Source organism: Alnus glutinosa, chromosome 8, assembly GCF_958979055.1.
Source record: "Alnus glutinosa chromosome 8, dhAlnGlut1.1, whole genome shotgun sequence".
Taxonomy (NCBI): Eukaryota; Viridiplantae; Streptophyta; class Magnoliopsida; order Fagales; family Betulaceae; genus Alnus; species Alnus glutinosa.
This window is the reverse complement of record NC_084893.1, coordinates 9,045,878-9,061,832: the sequence shown is the minus strand read 5'-3', so window position 1 is coordinate 9,061,832 and position 15,955 is coordinate 9,045,878. Positions and strand designations below refer to the sequence as shown.

The window sequence follows — 15,955 nt, the reverse complement described above, 5'->3', positions numbered from 1 at the left end:
AAATATGTAAAATATTTGTGATTTTCTGTACGCGCCAAACACCGAAAAATACTTTCGGCGAAAAATATTTTCCAGAAAAATGACTTACCTAAAACCATTTTACGACGGAAATCATTTTACGTCGAAACAAACGGAGCATAAATCAGAATTGAATGTATTCAAATTTAATTTGATTATAATGAGTTACAATTAATGAGGATTAAATCAAATCATCCAATATATTCTCTAACAGGATTCTCACAAAGGCGTTGTAATGGCGGAGGCCCTGGAAGTTCTAAATGGACTCCTCATCACTCATGTTATGCACAGTCAGATGAGAAGTTAGCATTTTTTATTTCAATCTATTTAAAGTAAATTATATTGAACTAAGTGTAATCTAATAAATCAAATTTTGACATTATTAAATTGAGTGAACTGTTGTATAATTTGGAAGTTCTCGGTCAAAGTAGTTGAATGATTACCGATTTTGCCCAAAATGTATGTTTCAAAAAACTTAAATATTTTTGAGAGACAATAATATATTGTTTTTGAAAAAAATACAGTATGTGTCCTAAGATTAATTCTATAATAATAATAATAATAATAATAATAAAAGAATTATTGTGTCAATAGTATTGATGCGCTTTTGCCTAGTTTTCGTTGTTCTATTATTATCGGGAGGTAATAATAAGAGTAGTTTAATAATTCCACGACTCTTGAAATGTAAGTTTAACCTAAGTTAAAATTTCAGTTTATCTAATGAGTGAGTGTTTACCCGAATGAAACATAGAGTTCTTCAACTCAAGAATATAATTGAGCTTTCAGCATCCTATATGAACTTTAGTAGCTATAAATTTGATTAGGTCAGACTTTATCCTACGGTAATGGGGCACTAAGGCTTGATTTCATTTTTCCTAACTAGGATAAAATTTTGATTTGCACTAAGCTTAATTATTATTTTTATTATACTTAGATAACGACCGGTCTTATTCAAGCTCAAATTCAAAGTTATTGAGAATGCATAAAGTTATACAAGGAATATAAAGAAGGTAACAGTTCTTGGTATTGAAAACAAGTTGCCCAAAGCTCTTGGAGAATTGTATAAAATCATATCTACTTTACAGACCTAAGTAATGTTGATGATCTAGAGTTGGATAAGTACTTAGAAGACGATGACCAAGCAGTTCGGGCAAGTTGAGGCTACTTTTTTGCACTATTAATTTATTGTTAGAATTTTATGAGATTTTAGCAACACATTGGCGATTATTCCTTGTTGTGCATAAAGAGATGCAGAGAAAAGTTTAATATAATTATTATTTTTAAATTCTACTAAGGCTTTATCAAACTTTTTCTAATTTTGTTTCAGGTTCTCTAAACCATCAAAACATAATTTTAAAAAACAAGTTCTTTCGGTATTCGCAATTTTAAATATAGTAGAATATAATACAAAAAAATCGCACACTCAAACGAGCCCTTAGTTTTCTTGTCTAAATCTTATAGCATATTTATGATCTAGGATTGTTATAGGATAGTTTTGATGGGTAGATAGAAAGATTTCAACACATCTAGCTCTTGTAATCAACCCATTCGTTTCTAGGTAGATTATGCCCCAAAAATCTAAAAATTCCCCTTTGATTTTGTTGATTGTTGGGACTTAAGCATTGGACTAAGTCTCATCGTTGTGTTGTGGCTAAACATGTGCCATACCCCCGTTTGGATTTGGGGGATTTTTGCCCAAAATTTAGAAATGACCAAAATGCCCTTGGTGTTCCCAAAATGTTTTTGATGCCTTCTGGGTATATTTGATAAATTTCATGCCCCATCGACCCCGTAACCCCGTTATGCTCAAAAATTTCATAAACCCCGAGTGTTCGGTGAAATGCCCCAGCCGCAAACCCGCTTGACACAATCCACCTATTTTGACACCATTGGGACTCACACCCATATGAAACCTAAGGAAATCCCATAGAAGCAATTTCGTCATTTTTGTAACCGTCCGACGAGATTTCCCTCTTTAGGGCTACCGGTATTCCGTGAGGAAATTTTCTCCGTATGAGTACCGTAACCAAAGTTTAAATTCCACTCTTTCTTGTAAACACTAGCCAGACCTTAAACGGGAATTACAAACCAAAACTTGTACTCCACTCTGTGTTGATCAGGGATAGGACACTTAAGAATATGATTTTGATTTTCTCTTCTTTTAATTGGTAACAGGTAGAGATGACGAGAGTCGGGAAGGGAGCGCACGAGTCGGCCGGAGCCTCCACATCCCAGGCCACTCAAGACTCCAAGGATTTTGAGGCTACAAAGTCCAAGTCTGGATCGACCCCACCAGCTGTGCACTCCCAAGTGCCCTAGGCACCGTAGCCATTCAATCGTTCAAGGATTCGCACACAATTAGTGTCTGACACGTTCTTTGGCCAGCTCGTGGCAAGGAACGTGATCTTGGAGAGGAGGCTAACATTCAGCGCCTTTGTGAGGCTCCACCCACGAGTCAGAGAGGTGTTCGACCAGCAGGAATGGCCGGGATGAGATGCTCTCCTCAGCAGTTAAGGTGTCCCCTACCTTAGTTCATGAGTTCTACGTAAATATTGACGACTATAAGAATGGCACCTTCCACACGATGCTCCAGGGGAAAGATATCATAGTCACCCCCACTTTGATTTGTGACCTCACCCACATTCCCATGGTTATCTACTTGCCATATTCATGGACTCTCGAGGAGGCCCTGCCCCATAGTGAGATCATCGCCACGCTGAAAATAGGGAAGATAGAGGTTGACAACTACTACTCCCTCAAGACTCTTCTGATACACCTCCGCCTCATCTACCGGGTAGTAGCAGTAAGCCTTCACCCCGTCTCCAGCACCAACCTGATTCTGTTAGATAGGTTGCACTTCCTTTATGCCCTGCTTCAGAACACCCCTATTGACTTTGCCACCCACGCCATCACGAGTATGTGGAATGTCCACCAGGGGTTTTCGGGCTCAGCCTTGCTCTTCGGGGGATTGATCATGAGGATAGCTGGGACGGTCAATGTGGACACATCTGTTGGAGGAGACGTTCAGACTTCCTTGGGGCCTTTCACCAAGGACTTCATGAGCAAGAGCGTGGGCCACTTGACTCGAGTGGCCCCAAAACTGGGGAGGAGTTGCTGGAAGCTGCTGTTGAGCAGCCATCAGATGGATCGACAGCGCCCCAACAACCACTTTCAGGAAGGCAGATGCAGATGCCCATGAAGCGACGTCCCTCAAGTGCAGGCTACGCTAGATGCCCATGTTGCCATTTTTGGAGAGTAGCAAGGCAGATGGGAGACCGACGGAGCCACCTAGCACATCTAACGATGATGATCAACATTATCCAAGAAAGGACTGTAACCAACTATTTCGATGGTTAACCGGTTATTTAATAACAGTCGGTTATCGGTTGGTACTAGGTTATTCGAAGCGGTAATAAAAATTTTAAAAAATTGAGTTTTTGGAGCTTAATTTGAGTATTGGGCCCACTTTTTGGGCTTAATTTAAGCTTTTTTAGCCTTTTAAAAAAAACATTTAACATTTTTTTCCCAATATGTTAGCCTAAGTTGAAATAGAAATAAAAGTATAAAACCTTAAATTTTATTATTTTAATTTTTTAAATAAATAAATACATTTATATATATAGTTGGTTACAGGTTATTTTCAATTGGGTACCAAACTGATTGCCGGTTAGCGGCTGGCTTTACACCCTTACACGTATCTCTCTAAAAATGACGTAATTTTTAAAATTACCATTTGATTAAATTGTAATTTTAAAACCACATAATTTTTAAAGAAACACAAATGAGGCTTCTTAAGCATTACCTAATTTACCTTAAAACTAATAGGACTCTTAAAAAAAAAATTACTTTCACTTAACTAGGACTGTAGGAGGACCAAGTATAGGCAAGTCTATTACACATTAAAATTTGCCATAACTTTTTTTTTTTTTTTTTTTTTTGAAGAGAAAGTTTCATCTATTTATAAAATAACCAAACCAGAGAGGTCAGTCCTTACAGCTCCCGAAATAGTACTAGGTGAAGAGTCAACCCAAAACATATGAATCCTATTTCGAACAAAAATAAAAAATTATATATACCCAGGAAAAAAAGGGGAAAAAAATTATATATATATAATTACGTTCTTTGAGAATTGAGATTGGGTATTTTAGCTTTTTCTTTTTTTTTTTTCTTTTTTTTTTCTTTTTTTTAATATGGGAGAGGAGAAAGGCAACCTTAAAGAATATATCCTTGTGAATTTAAATAAGGAAAAAGTAAAAACTTTTTTTTTTTAAAAATAAAAAAATAAAATTATGTTCATTTTGAATTTAACTTGATATAGATTTCTTTATTCTTACGCCGTAGTAGAACATGGGAATCAAAAAACATACCACACACAAAAACAAAAAAATAACTTGTTCCTGAGTTTTATAAGTCCCTATACTCACCCATTTCACTGACTCTGGAAACCCCCCCCAGAAAGATCAATTGCCAAATTCTAGGGTTTACTCTCTGGCCCTCGAACCTCCTCAAAGCTACGTCGTTTTCAAATTTCTCTCCCACATCTTTTCCGGTAAATCACACGAACTGGTTATTACTTATTTGAGAATTGAGTTTGAAGGGGCGATTTGGCCTAGTTTTCAATAAATTTCTGCTTATTCACTGTTTGGTAGCTGCGAAAATTTAGGAAGAATAGTGAAAGTTATCTTTCGAGATTTACATAGTGTTACTCTGCTTATTGCCAATCGATACTCCTTTTTTCTTTTTCTTTTTTTTCTTTTTTTAATTTTTATTGCCAGTCGATACTTCAGTTGTTTAGAATTGATGCAGTGGATTCTTTTTGGGGTGTTTCTTTTAAGCTTCTTACGACATTTTCTCGGCAGTGAATCTGAGGATTGGGGATTGCTTTTCCTTTTCTTCTCCGAATGGTTAGATTAATTATGATGGAGACGGTACATTTCGAGTAATAGGGTTTTGTTTTCGATAATTACGGCTTCAGAAATGGGTTTTGTTTTTTATTTGAGTTTGGTAATTGAAGGATGTTCTATAGATTAGTGGTTTGCTGAATTTGTTTTTGTATTTGCCTCACAATTTGAAGAAGTTTTTGAGGGCATTTGGCTTTATTATACTTGAGCAGCATTGTAGTAGTTGCTGATTGGTTCTCAAACTGAGTTTATTGAGTTCTTTGTGTTGTTCAACAGGATATTGTGCTAGCGGTTGTGTCGATGATCTGACTTGTGCAAAAGTTGGGATTTGTCTCACAGTCTTAAGTGATTGAAGTGTTTGTCATATTTTTAGTTAAGTTGTAACGTATGAGATGTATGGTCAAGGGAATTATGGTCCTCAGTTTGGGCATCGTCCTAATGCACCGATGCCACCTGCATACCCACATCGTCCTCTGGCTCCACCTCCTCCTCCCCCTCATTTCCAGCAAGGGTCATCAGCCCCACTACCTCTTTTGAATCAACAAGCTCCTCATGCTGTCCCACCACCTCATGTAGGTCACCCAGGCCCTCATATATATCATCAGCATGGTCCTCCTGCCCCAGCCCCCACAATTAACCAAGGTCCACCCATTCGAGTTCCATCTGGTGGGATGCCGAACACAGGTCAATCTTATTTACAAATTCATGGAAGCGCCCCCTTGCCTCATATGTACTCAAATATTCAACAGAATTCCCAACATCCCTCACATTTAGGGACGCAGAATGTGCATCACATTCCACCACCAGTACCTCCTCCCCCTCTTGGGCCTCCTCCCTCAGAAATGTTACAGGTCCCACCTCCTCCTAGAGCATTACCTCCTCCTCCACAAGAACAAACATTGTATAGAGCTCCAGCTCATCCACGACCACAGCAGCCTGGTGCTATGCAGAGTCTTCAGCATCTCCCACCTCCCCCTCCACCTCCAACTCATAGTTTCTCTAGTCCTGCTCAAGTAGGAAGTTTTGTACGTTCTACTGTTGGAGAGTCTCAATCACCTTTCTTGGTTCCCCCGCCACCGCCATCTTCTCCACCACCTATTCCTCCTTCTCCACCACTGCCTACCTCTTCGTTGACTTCATCTTCTACTCCCAGACCAGTTAGACATATTGCACCTGACCATGTTGGCAATCTAAATCAGGAAAGTGGAAGTGGCTCTAAGGTGGGTCCTCTAGCGAGGGATGGTACATCAGATCTTCCTCCACCTCCGCCTCCGCGTAAGCCAACGGAAGAAAAAGTTGTTCAGAAGATTGAAGGTTTATGCTGGCTTATTGCTAAGAATGGTCATGATATTGAAGATATGACTTACCAAAGTGAAGATAAGAATCCAGAGTTTACTTTCTTGTATGGTGGTGAGCCAGGAAGTGAAGCTGCAATTGCTCATGAATATTTCCTGTGGATGAAGAAGAAATGCATCTTGGAATACAAAATGCATGAAGGGAAAAGTGTTTCAACATTGACGCCTTTAAAAAATGAGTATTCAGCACAATCCAATCATCTGATGGTTGGAGCTAGATGTAATTCACCTTCTGATTCAGACATGGAGATGGAGGGTAAGTGTCTCTGATTACGATCTGCTTCCCCTTATTAATACGAAGTTTTTTTTTTGGGTCTATTCTGCAGGTAATTGTTGTATGCTTAGCCTTTAAAAAAAAAAAATTGAAGTCTTGAGCTGACTGTTATTCAGGACATGTGTTGTAAAGTACTGGTCATTATCATGGAATTTTGTCATCTGTGTCATGTAGTTGAGATGAGATCTACAAATTTTTTTTTTTAAAAAAAAATTTAACAGGTATTTGTTATGAACTTCTGGAGTTCACCACTCACTGGTGAAGTTATCGTCAATAAACCATGTGAATGTAAACTTTTCATTATGAAAAGTCTGCACTAACTAGTTTACTAGGGAAATCCCCTGATAGGATACAGTAATAAGAATGGAAGCACATCTGACCACCTCTATCCCCACTTAACATACTCAGGGAGAAATGAATATTTGGAGATCGTGTAGAACTCCTGTCAAGGAAAGCAGATAATAAAGAGCTTTATTAGGGAATTGGTTGATTGGAAGGGAGATAATGTTGAATGAGTAGGAAGAAATTTTTGCCACTGTATCTAAGTGTCAGGTCTATCATATTCTCATTCATTTTCCTACCTTGCACTCTACCAACCATATCAGAGACTAGATGAGTTTCTATAAGTTTCCCAACACTGATTGAGTTATTGATTTAAGACAACGCAGTGGGGCTGGGATTCTGAAATATATTATTGCTAATAGTTAATGTCATACCTATAAAAAAAAAATAGTTAATGTCATTAACAATTTTTTTAGGGTAAACTGCACTTATCCCCTTCAAACTTACAGCCAAATTGCAATATTCCCCGACAAACTTTAATCAAACTATTGGTCCCTTTGGTTAAGTCAGACGGAAAATGGGTTACGTGCTATACACGTGACCCAAAATAACAATAATACCCCTGCATTAAAGTGAAAAAAAAAAAAAAAAAACACACACACACACACACAACATCACCCACGGCTGGCCGTGGAGAGACCCACAACTCTCCATGAAGGAGACCCATGGTGGCTGGCTGTGGGTCGGTCACTGCAGAGATTTTTTTTATTTTTTTTTATTTTTTTTTCTTTTTAAGGGCATATTGGTATTTTCACTTCTCACCGGGGTTGCTGGCCAAGTTGACAGAAACTCCTAATGGCGGGAGGCTAAGTGAAAGGGAGCACTAGTTTTTTATTTTTTTGATAAACAATGACATATCATTGAAAAAGCATAGAGGAGCAGAAGTATACTAGAGATCTCTTAAATTGAGGAAAACGAAGAGCATAAATTTAAAAACTCTACAAAAGTAAGGCAACTCGGGCTAAGATAAGCACATTTCTTTGCAACTCCAACACCGATGTTTCTACATCTTCAAAATGCCGAGCATTTCTCCCACACCAATGGCTCCACATTAAGCATAAAGGGACCTACCTCCAGATCGTCTGAGCTTGACCACACCCCAGCGAATCACCCCAGCTAGTCAACAAATCCAGCACCCGTCTCGGCATGACCCACTCCACCCCAAACAAAGTAAGAAAGTAGCTCCACGAATCTCGTGCAACCTCGCAATGCAATAAGAGGTGGTCAACGGATTCCCTACTCTTCTTGCACATACAACACCATTCAATCACCAAGACATTTTGCCTACGCAAATTGTCATGCGTCAAAATTTTCCCTAAGGCTGCTGTCCACACAAAAAATGACACCCTCGACGGAGCCTTAACATGCCAAATACTCTTCCAAGAAAAGGAAGAACCCTCTTGGATGGTTAACACCTTATAAAATAACTTAACTTCAAATAGCCCCCTCTTGGAAGGGTTCCAAAGTAACCTGTCCTCCACTCTATGTCGAATCGGATGAGAATACAGCCACGCATACTAAGAAAGTACCATCTCCACCTCAAAAAGGGGTCACTAGTTGGGGGGGTTCAATTGCTACTTTGTAGAGTTTGGGGGGCATTGTAGTTTGGCTGTAAGTTTGAGGGTGGCAAATGTAGTATCCACAATTTTTTAAGTTTCTATAGTCTTTGATCGTGCAAAATGGGCAAATGATACTAAGGAGTGCCAGGGGCAAAACTACTCCCACCCTTGGGGGTCCATAGCCCCCCCCCCCCCCCCCCCCCCCAATTTTTTATTTATTTATTTATTTTTAATTTGTCTCTAAATTTTTATACTTTTTATAATTTAAACACTTTAAAATGAATTTGTTACCCCCCTAAAAGTGTTTTTTTTTTTTTTTTTAGTTTTTCCCCCCACACCTTGATTTCTGGTTCCGCGCCTTTGGAGTGCACTCAATGCAAACATAGAAGAAGAGAAATGAAGCAAACTTATAGATTAATGTAGAAAAAACTTAGGACTGTAAAGCCATTAAAGTGACCTTTTGGTACTCACCTACAAAGTGGCTAGTTATCAATGATCTCGAGAAACTAGAAGATAGGAGAACTACCTTCATTTGATGTTTGGACAAACATTACACTGTTTTGCACCTTTTTATCTATTGCGCTATTTGGTTCGCTTAGAGGAAAAATTATCGACTACTAAGTCTGCTGATTTACATGTCACTTGTAGTGACAGGCTTGTAACGAGGTTCTTTTCCACTAGAGTTTAGAGAAAGGATCATTGTCTAGATTCTGGCCTTTTTGTACAACAAGACATTATCATATCTTTCTGATGTCTAGTTTTTTTTTTTTTTTTTTTGGTTCATCTTTTTTTCTTTATACAAATTAACTTTTCATATGATATTTAAGTTGAAATTGATTTATGTCAATGGATTGCGTATTTTTCAGGTATGTCCCATGTTGATCTGGTTGACTGTCCAATTTTTGTAATATGTTTTTGTACGAACTGATAATTGTGTTGCTTCCGATGATTATATCTAATTGGCAAATTTTGTAGTTAGGAGAAAAAAAGAGTTTGTTAAACTTGTTGCTTACATTTTTTCAAGTCTATTTGGTCTGTGATTGAGCATGAATCTGAGAGCAGAATGAAGCTGATATATATATATATATATATATATATATATATATATTTGCAATATGTTTATGGGTGTTTTTCAGATGATTTTACCCAGTCTGATGAAGATCAGGGAGTCAATCACTCAATTGAAAGACTAAACAATGGGTGTGATATAGTCCACAAGAAGCTTGATGGGAAAGAGCAGTTACATGTGCTGGATAGTTTAGCAGAAGGTAGCCCATTGAAGGATGTTTTATCTGAAAAAGTGACTAGCTCTGGGTTCGCAGAGCTAGGTGAAAAAGGTAAAGGTTTTACTTAAAGATTATTCCTATTAGTTGTTTTTTCCTTTATAAACAAATTAAGCATTTATTATCTTGTAATCTTTTTCCCACCAAAGTCAGAATCAGTTTTGAAACAGTCTTTTAGTGTGCACCTCAAAGCTTTTGCCTTGATTCATGCCTCAAAATGTTTCCTTTGCTTGATTTTTGGAATTGTATTTACACAAGTTCACTCATCGCCCATTTCTTAATATATATTTGTTTTAATCATTTAATTTATATGGTTAATACTTAAAATTTAGCTGACGTGACTTTACTGTGACTATGGTCATTTCAGCTTCGTTAATGTTACTCTTATTTCCCTTCTCTTGCTATATTTCTATATTTGTTCATTTACGCACAAGTGATATTTGAAGTGAAGTTCTAAGGCTTCTACTATAAACCGTCTTTATTGAATTAAGCTCATTTAGTTAAATTTTTGATATCATAAGCTCCATCTTTATTTAATCTTTCTCAATTTCGTATCATAATTTAGTATTTTAGTTGTAGTTCTGATTGAAACGTGAATGGATTTTACTAACTCAAGGAGTTGGAATTCATGCTCAGAAGAGCCGTGCTATCCTTATCTTTATGTAGCCAATATGACATGGTACCTTGCTCCGAAGGGACTCCAGTTTGTTTAGATCATTCAGTTACTGTGCAGCTGTAGGGTTGATGAGTTTTCAATCTTGACATACTACCCATCCACCAGTGCACTAATTTATGGAGGCAGTGGATTATAACCTTTTTTTTTTTTTATAAGTAAGGCAGTGGATTATAACCTTACTAGACCTGTGTAATTGTTGTCAAAGCTGATGTCATATCGATTGTGCATTTCTCTTCTAGCTTGTTCTTTTTCATTGATATGGAATGAGTTTTCATTTGGTCGTATGATTTCTTCTAATTCAGGACTCGCCATTATTTATTACTACTATATTCATTATTTTATTTTATTTTTATTCAGGGCTGCATCATGAACACTCAACATTTGGAAGGTCAACTTCTGCAGTTCATAGCCCAGTCATGATTTCTGCTGGAGCTTCAGAACGCCCTGTTGCCCGCAATTCAGCGAAATCTAGTAGTCCTCTATCTGATGAATTAGGTCCATCCAGGATTTCTGTAGCAGCTGAAGCCATCAATTCTGATTTGTGTTCTGGTGAATTAACCCAAGGTGGCAGCCCATTCAGACTTCTACAACACCACTATGCTTCTGATGACAGTTCAGGAAATGAGGATGAGCCCCACCGTGAAGATGTTAGTCCTTTAAAGTTTTCACCATCAGTTACAGCTGGTGCTACAAATTCCCATGGCAATACTGGTTGTAATCTGGAGACAGATATAGAATCCAAGGGTTCCTGCAGGACTGGAAAGGGGTTCGAATGGCTCTCAGAATCCAGGATGCCCTACAAGGCTCAAGAAATTCCCCCAGATGCACAAAAAGAGGTTAAGGATACTGGTACAGTGTCTACCTCAAGTGGGACAACTGATGAACATGTTGATTATAACCATGAAAATCAAGTGCCGTTTAGTCACTCTGCTTCTCGTGAGGCTGTTTGGGATAAAGATGACATGGATAGTGCTGGTGTTGATGTTTCTAAGGGTTCTATGTCTCAAAATAAAAATAATGTGAAAAAGGAAAAACTTGAATCAACTCCTTCAAAAGTAGATGAATTTGGGAGATTAGTCAGGGAAGATGCTACTGACAGTGACAGTGATGATTCTCACTACACTCGGAGGCGTAACAAGAGAGGTAGAAGCAGGAGCCGGAGCCGATCTCCTCTAGATAGAAGGAGGAGGAGGAGGAGTCCGTGGAAAAGAAGGGAGAGGCGAAGCCGATCTCGCAGGTATTCGGTGCATTTTGTATACATCTTGATTAATGTAATTGACTGATTACTTACTGTTTAGGGTTTAGAATGATAGGCCTTAGGTGCATTTTGCCTAGGAGCTGTGGAAATTTTAATTTTTCCACTGGCTATGTTTCAGCTGGTCTCCTAAGAACCGAAGAAGCAGGAGCAGGTCTCCCCTATTTAGGCGTACAGGTGAGTTCAGTGTTGAAAACAGGAGACGGGACAAGGGTCAGCTTCCAGAATGCTTTGACTTCCTTCGAGGAAGGTGTTACCGTGGAGCGTCCTGTCGATATATGCACCATGAATCTGACAGGAGTAGCGGATCAAGGCACCAAAAGAGCAAACAGCAGTATCTTGAAGGTCCTCCTAGTACAAAGAATTCTAAGTTTCGTGAAGAGATCCATGATATCTCAGTTGAATTATCTAATCATGAGCGTGAAGCATTCAAGAGCCAGGTGCAATCCTGTCAAGATGTGGATGGTGCTACAGAAGATGCGAACATCAATTGGAAAAGAGAAGATACTATTAGAGATGCTCAGCAATCTGGTATTTCAGATAGTGATGGTCGAATATCAAAGTCTGATATAAATAACTATGAGAGTTCTAGAGAAGTAGCTGAAGTGCGGAAAATGCAAGCTATTCAAGAAAAGGCAGAGCAGCCTACTAGTGACATCCCTGATGGTGAGAGCTGTCCGGGAACAGTGGATTCTCACCAGCCATTCTCCTTGGAAGTTTGTCCCTCTCAATCTGTTAGTGATGCTGATGCCCTGAAGTCACAAGGTAATACCTCTCAGGACATACTTTCATCTCTGAAAAGTTCAGCAACTCAGCAATCTCAATCCAATCTCTGTATTTCAGGGCTTCAAAATGCTCGGCTGATATATGACTCTTCTATATCTGATTCATCTCAGGATCATACATCCATAACTTCCCCTAATAAGTTATCAATGGGTGAACCTCTTCCAAATACAAAATCATCAACTCAGCCATGCCCTGACACAAGTTCTGTTAGCCAGCCTCTTCCATCTGAACAATTCTCATTGCAATCCTTGGCTCCTAAAGACTTATCTCATTGTATTTCTGCTATAGGTTTTTCACATTATCCATCTGAGTTGCCCCCTCCTCCAGTCTCACAAGGTGCAAATACTACACATATGGCACAGGCACTAAAGGATCACAACTTGACACCAGAGAGTGCATCCTTTCCATTTGGATCTGCTCCTGGGGAAAGTTTTCATCCTTATCAAGCTCCATTATCCAACCAACATTCTCAATATCCTGTACTCCCAAGTACCTCTTGGATCTCCTTGCCACCACCACCTCCACGACCACCGTTTGACCCAACTTCTAATGCAGGAACCACCACACCGGGTGTTTCTTCACAGTTTCAGGAGGGTCACTTGCTCACCTTCAGTTCTCAGACTTCTGTTAGGCTCTACCCTAGCAACATGCCTGTTTATACACAGGTTAGCGAATTTCCTTCTCGAGCATATCCTCCAGGGCAGGAGCATCATCGACCTTTCTCTTATTTGGAAGATTTGGGATCAAACCCTCTGCCTATGAGCAATCAGCCTAGTCAACCTTTTGGCAGCACTAGTCTTACAAGAGAAAATCGTCTTTCACAGCTTCCAGTCCAGGATTTAATTTCTTCAAGCTCCTTTGGTACTGGCAACATGCTCCCTCAACTTATGCCCCCTTCACAGGAATTATTTCCCAATGAAATGAAACCTTTTTCTGGTGACAATTTGGCCCCTGGCGAACTTAGAAAGTCATCTTCCCAGATTCATCCTTATTCACAGCAGCAACGGCCACCATATGGTTTGCAATACCCTGCGACTGATAGCATTTTGGGTGTGCCTGGAAAGACTGGTTCTGTGTCCAAATACCCGGCAGATCTTCTGGATGGGCATCAGTCATCTCAAATTCTTGCTTTTGGGGGATCAAGAATTTCTGCTCATTATAATCCTTATGCTTCTACTTTTGAGCAGCCGCTGAGCTCCAAATTCAGTTCTGATGAATTCAAGCAAGATAAGGTAGCCCCTTCTTCTAATAACTATGATCGTTCATTCAAGTTGAGCCATGTTCCAGTTGATGGGCTAGGTGTGGGCAGTGTTGGATCAAGACAGACAACTTCCTCACCAAGTTCTATCAAAGCAGTTGGGCAGATTTTGCCTAGGTTAGGTGGTGACCAGTATGATCCACTTTTTGACAGCATTGAGCCATCATCAAATTTGTTGAGGAGAGATGATCATGGTCAAAAGCAGGAACTTTCTGGTGAATCTGACACCATACTAAGGCTCAGTGGTACCCGCAAGCCACTGGATGTGGAACAGAAACGTAAAGAAGTTGGGGCTGTTGCTTCAACTGCATCTCTGGATAATGATGAATACGGTGAGACAGCAGATGCAGAAGTGGGTGCTGTTGAGAATGAGAGCCCAAGCAATCCTATTGATGTAGCAAACATGACTGGGGGTGAAATTGAGATTGATCAGATTAGGTCTTCAGGGAAGAGTAGGAAGAGCAAGGATTCTAGATCAATGAAACTTTTCAAGATTGCTGTTGCAGATTTTGTAAAAGAGGTTCTTAAGCCATCATGGCGACAAGGTAATATGAGCAAGGAGGCATTTAAGACCATTGTAAAGAAGACTGTTGATAAGGTGTCCGGAGCCATGAAGAGCCACAAGGTACCCAAGTCTCAGGCAAAGATAGATCAATATATTGACTCATCACAGCGGAAACTAACAAAACTAGTGATGGTAAATCCTCGATTCTGTCTTCTATTTGCTTACGAATGGGAAAGAGTGTTGAAGACTTATATTTAGATAGATTGATGCATGCCCAAAGAAACATGTGTTTTTGTATGCCTTCTTGCTCTCTGGACGTGTGAAGCATGTTTTGTGACCGAAAATACTCTTTATGAACTCTAACCCAATCCATTGGTCCTTAAATATTTTATAAGGTGTCACATGGCATGACCATAGGGGAGTCCCTACTGCATATTACATCGTGCTTATATGAGATTGTCAGTTACTTGTTGCTTCAACAGGTTGATCAATTGATTTTGAACCATTTCATTCTATAAAACTCTTTTACATACCTTTTTTGTTTGTTTACCTTTTTAAAGATAAGGGGGTGGGGGTTGGGTTCAGAACTGCAAATACTGGCTTATACACAATGTGCTTCTACGATAGTTTTAATCAATATTTTTCATACTTCTCAGCACCTCTCAACATCTCCTGCAGGGCTATGTCGATAAGTTTGTCAAGGTGTAGAGGTTGATACAAGCTGTGACTCCAGCTTGTTGTGGTAGATGATCAACTTGCAATGGAGCTCTATGATAGATTTGCAGTTTTATGCCGGTGTCTTTACGACAGTATTCTGCAGTTGCAATTTGGAGTGCAAGGAAAACATTACAGCTTGTGAGAAGATGAGCTGAATGACTATGCTTATCTAGGATTCCCACCTCAGCAGGGTTCTGAGGCAGCTGGAAAAGGTGTATGTACTGCGTTTTCTTGGAATATGATTGTTGTGTTTCTTTTGAACTGTAGTTGTTTGTTCAATGTTGTACACCCTCTGTAAATGCTCCCATCCATGAAAAACAAAAATTGAGAAATGACAAGGAAAAAAAGGTTCTCTCAGAAATTTCTAAATGCTACATATATTCTCCAACACTTTTTCCTTATTTTTTAATTACACAAAACTTAGCCACCCATGGAAATCTTACTTCACCATCTATATAAAAGAACTTGTGATCTCTCATAGGGATGTCTGTGTTAAATCAGATTTCTCTTGGATATGAAAATGCAGCTTGTACAAATGGAATGAATTGTACAGGCAGAATGGAAAAACAGGCAGTGCTCTGGATGGGGTTACAAAACCCCAGCTCCTACCTTGTCAGGATAACTTGGCACGATCTGAGTACCGAATTGTATGGGCAAGACTATAACTATAATGGAAATTCTAGATACTACAGTCACTCTGGATTAACCCTTCTATTAGTCATTGTTAAATAATAATAATAATAATAATAAAGTGATAGTTTCTAAGAGATAGCTCAATCGACTGGGAACCACGCTTCATGAAGCGGGGGTCATTAAGTTCGAATCATCTCCCTCTTCTTGTGTGGACATGTTAAAAAATAATAATAATAATAATAAAAAGATCTAATAATTGATTTAGAGTGACACTTCAACATTGTTAGACAATTGTAAAATAAAAATATAGCATCTAACATTACTCTAATTATAATAATCAGGCCTATCAAACATTGTTGTTACATGTAAATTAAACTACATCTTATTTGATCA

The 15,955-nt window shown here is 38.9% G+C and overlaps 1 protein-coding gene across 2 annotated transcripts; it reads left to right on the top strand.

The window, feature by feature from the left end:
- The first annotated feature begins 4,372 nt into the window (after positions 1-4,372).
- Positions 4,373-15,317, top strand: LOC133875947 (uncharacterized). Of its 2 annotated transcripts, XM_062314235.1 has the most exons (7): positions 4,373-4,567; positions 5,196-6,530; positions 9,586-9,786; positions 10,766-11,645; positions 11,785-12,428; positions 12,507-14,404; positions 14,891-15,317. In XM_062314235.1, the coding sequence occupies exons 2-7, from the start codon at positions 5,312-5,314 to the stop codon at positions 14,918-14,920; spliced, it is 4,872 nt and encodes a 1,623-aa protein (XP_062170219.1). In that variant the 5' UTR covers positions 4,373-4,567; positions 5,196-5,311; the 3' UTR covers positions 14,921-15,317. The 2 variants fall into 2 exon arrangements, with proteins under 2 accessions (XP_062170219.1, XP_062170218.1); XM_062314234.1 differs by having other exon boundaries at positions 11,785-14,404.
- Positions 15,318-15,955: the final 638 nt, after the last annotated feature.